This window comes from Cyprinodon variegatus, unplaced genomic scaffold (assembly GCF_000732505.1).
Source record: "Cyprinodon variegatus isolate N-32 unplaced genomic scaffold, C_variegatus-1.0 Scaffold1256, whole genome shotgun sequence".
Taxonomy (NCBI): domain Eukaryota; kingdom Metazoa; phylum Chordata; class Actinopteri; order Cyprinodontiformes; family Cyprinodontidae; genus Cyprinodon; species Cyprinodon variegatus.
Window position 1 is genome coordinate 83399 of NW_015151709.1, and position 6016 is coordinate 89414.

Sequence of the window (6016 nt, forward strand, 5' to 3'; positions counted from 1 at the left end):
ACTGTCAATCATTCTGGTGATGTGTTTATGTAAGGTCGTCCTACGTGCTCGTCCAGATTTTTACTTCCTGATGGTGAGTCTGACACAGTGGAAAAATTGTAAATCTTCCTTTGCAACGTAAACTTGAATGAACAATGCAAACATCAACTTATAAAGGAGAAAATGGGCTTGTGCACGCTCTCGCGTGAGTTGAAGCATAAGTTTAATAGGGGTTCCCTCTCAGGAGTGGATACAGGATTCTACATGTGCATTTTTCTTTTTTTTTAAGCAGAGAGGGTGAGTCTTTTTAAAAATTTGCGAAAATCCTCCACTTTACCTCACACTGATTACAGCACTACCCAATTGAAGGAAAATTTTTCTACAAATCTGGATGTTAATGTCCTTAGACTTAATGTTCTTAGTTTTGACAAATGGTAACAGTGTCAAATTTAACTTAATATCATCTTGAAAAACAATTTATTTTGGTATGTGGTGAACTGCAAGTTGGGGCAGTCCAACAACAAAGAAATTAATTGTCTGGGTGAAACAAAATATTTTGATGGATTTAATTTATTTTTTAAATACTAACAGGCCATAACGAAAATTAGCTTAAATGAAACAAAAGTGGCGGCACAGTTTCACAGTGGGTAGCATTGCTGCCTCGCAGCAAGAAGATTCCAGGTTCAATTCTTGTCCCGGGGTCTTTCTGCATTGAGTTTGCAATTTTCCCCTGTGCATCCATGGTTTCTCTCCGGGTACTCCGGCTTCCTCCCACAGTCCAAAAACATGACAGGTTAATTGTCTTCTCTTAATTCTCCTTAGGTGTGAGTGTGTGAATGATTGGTTGTCCTATTTGTCTCAGTGTTACCCTGCGATGGACTGGCGACCTGTCCAGGGTGTACCCCACCTCGCGCACATTGCCAGCTGGAGATTGCACCAGCACCCCTCGCTACCCCATAGGGATAAACGTGACGGAAAACAGAGGGAAGAAACAAAAGTAATGAGTCTATTTTTAAAAGTAAGGAGTAGAAAGTAGAGATAATTGCTAAAGTTGTGTAAAAATAATTACCAGTAAAGTATAAGAGCCAAAATGTCTATTTAAGTAAGGTAACAGAGTGTTTGTACTTTGTTACTTCACACATCTCTGTTTTATAGCTCCAGAAATTGTTCACTTATAACTCCGGAAACATAGAAAGTCCAGAGGGAATTCTTAATTGAAAGGTTCTACTGTTTACATTTTGGACAAAGAAAATAGGTGGCTTGAAAGGGGCCTGAAGGAAGCTATCTATGTAAGGAACCTTAAGCAGAGGGGGGGGACTCAGGTTTCAGCTTTCAAAAACCTACAATGCAGTGATGGAGTTTATTCCTTCTCGCTATGATCGCAAACCCAACCCCTTTACATGGGAACAGAAGACTTCGCCTATTCAGCCAGGCCAACAATTCCCTTTAACGACCCCCCCAACCCCTCTCAGAGACATAGACAGGTATGGGTCATTGCAGGCTAACAAAAGACGCCAAACGACCCCCATTCCAAAGGGGGGGACCCATTCATCCGTTTCAATTTGCATGTTTTCTAAACAAAAAAAAGGCTTTGTTGGGCTGCTGGATAAAGCTTAGAACTCAACCCTATTCCTGACATTTTGAATTAAAAAAGCTTCCTGGATGGGAAGCGAAACGTCTTTAAACTTGGAAAAAAAGTCCAGTGGATTGTTTTTTTTTTACTTTTTTGGATTGACTATGATCTGGATGACTGAGAATCTTCACCAGTTTATTCTTCTATGTGTGATGATGAGTTTTCACCGACAGACCAGCTGTTGGTTTTCCTCTCTGAATCTCAGACACGTCTCATACCAGCTGTCAGCTGAAAGGATTGAGGAGATGCTTACTGTACGGTGTGAATGCTGGGATGGTCCCTGCAGGCATCAACCAGAACCTCGGCTGCCTTGTCGCCGATCACATTATAGGCAACGTTGAGCTCCTGGAGCCCAGTGTGCAGCTGGAGCCGTTCAGCCAGAGCCAGGGCCGCGCTGTCCCCCATCCCGGTGTGCATCAGGGACAGGTAGGTGAGGGACTGGTTCTGTGGCAGCGCCTCCAGCAGGATGCAGACCCCAGAGTCCTCCAGCGGGTTATCACAGAGCCTAGAGGACAAAACGGCTCCTCTTTTTACCAAGAACATCAACAGAAGCACAGCCATAAATTTAATAAACCTATAAACAAACCTAAGAATAAAAAGTTGTGAATTGAATTTCCATTTATTTATTTTAAATCCTTTGACTGATTCATTCTAAATCTTTCTCCAATTGTTAACTTTGAATAAATTTGGATTTAAATTGCAATTATTCTGTCCATACTTTAAATTATAAAGCCAGACAATATTTTTTATCTTTTTTTTTTTATCAAACCCTTAAACTTTGAGTTTTAGGGTTTAAAAGGACGATCGAATCGGAAACATTTAAGGGATTATAATTTTTCCCTCCTGGTGTTAGCAGGAGCGTCAGACGGTTTTTACTACAGGGCACCTTCTGATCTAAATTGCAAAAAGCTGAAATCTAGTTATTTGTCTTAAAATACTGCATGTTTTTTTCTTTTTCTTGAATTGAGGAGGTAAGAGACAATTTACCTGCTCAAATTAATAATAATAATGATAATAATTGAACTTTATTGATTTCCTTCTGGAGAAATGTATCTCAGCATTTAACCCATCCACTTGGGGAGCAGTGGGCTGCCATTGTGTGCGTTGAGTTTGAAGCTTTTTACAAAAGCAAAAAAAACTTGTTTTGGCTTAGAAAACATCTAACAATTAAGCCAAAACAAGTTAGTGGGTTACTATATAAAGCTTCAAACTCAACGCTAATTCTAACATTTTGGGAAGCGAAACATCTTCAAACTTGGAAACGAAGGCTAGTGGATTTTTTTTTTTTTTTAACTTTTTTGTAATGGCTATGATCTGAATGACTGAGAATCTTCACCTGCTTATTTCTAGATTGTTTTTTTTTGCAGTTAAAATCTGTTTATTTTAAGGTTGGATTTGATCCAGTCCTTTTCCAGTTAGAAATTATGCATCTAAAAGCATTAATAACGGAGGCTTGATTCTCGAGGGACGAAGCCTTTGCTGTTGCTATTCTCCACAAGGTGGAGCAGCCTTTTTATCCTGGACATTTAAAATCCAAACCTTTTTGGGATAAAAAAAGAAAAGAAAAAAGGATTCTTTCCTCCTCATAATAACCAACCCGGTCTTCTCTGTCAGAAACATAGACACTGATGTCTTCAAACAGTTCCACAAGCAGACTGTACGACTCATTAAATAGATAATACATCAATTTAAAGATGTTAAATTTTGAACGTTTTGGACAGGAAAGTCCTACACTGCAAAAACAATCTAGAAATAAGTAAAAATGTCTTAGATTAAGTGTATTTACCCTTAATTTCAGTAGGTAAATAAGTTATTTTGCCAATGGAATGAGTATTTTTACTCTTAAAATAAGATAATTAGATAACATGCACTTCAAATAAAACAATTCAATTGTTTTTCTTATTTTAAATGTAAACTGTCTTATTCTATTGGCAAAGGGTCTCACTTACCTCCTCATTTTAATTTTTTTGCAGTGCAGAGAGGAGAAGGAAAAGACTCATCCATCTTAAACTAATGGTAACAGTGTCAAATTTAACTTTACATCAACTTAATAAAAATATTTATTTTGATAGTCCAACCACAAAGAAATTAATTGTCTGGATGAAACAAAATCTTTTGATTGTTATTTTTTCTTAAATACAAACAGGCCACAATGAAAATTAGCTGAAATAAATCAAAACTAGCTAGTCTATTTTTAAAATGTAAGAAGTAGAAAGTAGAGATATTTGTAAAAAAAAAATAAAAAATAAATAAGGAGTAGAAGTAAAAATTTTCTATATAAAAAATAATGATTCCAGTAAAGTATAGATAGCCAAGAATTCTTGTTCACACCTCTGACTAAGACATTGTGGCCATCAGAAAGCATTGAAACAATCGACCCCTTAGTTTGATTGTTCTCACTACAGCTTCACAACCTTCTGTTGAAAGACTCCCAATCCTGCTTTACCACTTTATAATGGAGAGCATTGCATCTTCTTACTCTGAACAGTAGATAAGGAGATATTCGTGTCAACTTTAGTCTTACTGTAGAGAACTTATACAGGTCTTTGGCTCTAGCAGCAGGTCTCTCAGAAGGATGCATGAATCTGGACCCAGGTTGTTAAACTGCAGACTGAAACCAACAACAAGCAGACACAATAATGGGACACAGAACATGCTAACAACAAGCAACAACACACAGTTCAAAACCGTTAGAAGAGCTCAGCATCACGGTGCAACAGGTTGACCAGATGTTCAAATGTTTATCTGCTGGTAAATTTGAACAAATAGGAGGATGTTTCCTCCGCGCAAACCTTCATCCAGTTCAGGAAACAGGAGGGTTAGTGGCAGGATTTCAGCCAATCAGGAAACACCTCTGCACCCAGAGACGCTACGTTTCTGATGTGGAAAATGTTTTTGCATCATTACCGCAGGAAGCAAACTTTAAGTATAAGAAAAAAAAAAATGGTAGATGATATTTTCTCTGTGATCTGTTGTGTCAGACAGTGTTAACCCTTACAGTGCCTTCCCATTAGTTAACAGAATGGCTCCAATTATCAGACTAAAGCAGGGACTCACTTCTACAACCTGTTTGGCTGCAGTTTGATATAACTACTATATGAACAAGGATGCAGGGAAGGACATGGGATCTGATGTTGTTTGTTCAAAATATTAAGGTTAGCTTGAAAAGGAGAGAGGCAGACTATAGACTATTCTCCAACAACAGAAGGTTCTTCCTTCAGGTGTTGCTTTAAAGTTTCCTTCATCAGAAAAACAGGCAGGGATCCATCTTTAGATGGAGCCTCTGCAATAGTGAATTATAATAATATAAAGAACCATTTTAGAATTTTTTGTATTTTTTAAAAATAAATATTTGATCAAATTTCATGACAGAATGACATCAAAAGAACAAGAAATCATGTATTTGATTTATTTTTTTACCTCAAATAATATCCTATAGAAAAACATCCATGCTTCATTTTTAAGAAGCTTTATATGTTTTTTTTCTCTGAGCTAAAAACACAAATAAACCGACATATTTTTTTTTAAAAAGGAAACTGATTTTCCATCTCAGATATGTAACAAAATAATAGGCTGTGTTTTATTAAACAGATATATAATATTTGCATCTCTTAAGGCTGTTTGGTTTGTAAAGGTTGCAGAGCCCTGCTCCAGTCAGGCCCTCAGAACTCCTCACATACCACTGGTGTCCCGTTCCTCCATCTCCACACTGAACAGAAAGTCCACAACGGTCTCAGACTGTAGGATGGCATCAGCTTGTGGCTCTTTATTCCACAGATCCAATGTTTTATTTTTTTTTTTTTTGGTCTAACTCACTTTTCAGAACTAGAGTGTAACTTTTTAAACTTTGTAAACCTCATTCTTTCATTAAAGAGAGTTTCATTAAAGCAAAAGTCCGGTCATATTCCGAATTTAAACTTCTGAAATTACCTTAAATAAGAAATTATGACATACTGTTTAATAAACAATAAGTGCGTTTAATTCAGAGTAATTTTCATTTGAATGTGCTTTACTGGAGGCATCCATGTTTGTCAAAGAACACTACTGCCACCTACTGGTTTGTGACGTCACGGTGCGGTATCGGCTGTTGATCAAGTCCCAGTGCTGTATCTGGTGTTTGTCACAACGCGCTATTAACCAAGTCATCTTGAAAACATTCATTTTACATATTACGTTTTTTTCTCTGGCCAGAAGTTCGATAGCAAATCCTGCCTCTTCAAGTTGTCAAACAAATGACAAACCCGACCGTGGAGGATCAGGAATCATAAAGGTGAAATAGGAATCCAGTTTGTGTGGTCTGTTTTTGTGTTTCCTTTCCTCCTCCACCAGGTTGTGCCCCGTCCTCATTGGCAGTATTGGGAAAGTTCTCTTTCTACGTGAACTAGTTCAAAGTTCAGTTCACAC

At 37.5% G+C, this 6016-nt stretch overlaps 1 protein-coding gene across 1 annotated transcript in view; it reads right to left on the reverse strand.

Moving 5' to 3' along the window:
• Nucleotides 1–6016, reverse strand: part of nlrx1 (NLR family member X1) — a 49559-nt gene that overhangs the window by 8169 nt on the left and 35374 nt on the right. Inside the window, exons 9-10 of the mRNA XM_015401762.1 lie at nucleotides 4137–4223; nucleotides 1866–2117 (exon numbers count right to left, since the gene is read on the reverse strand). Coding sequence (XP_015257248.1) covers nucleotides 1866–2117; nucleotides 4137–4223 — 339 coding nt within the window. The remainder of the gene's footprint in view (nucleotides 1–1865; nucleotides 2118–4136; nucleotides 4224–6016) is intronic.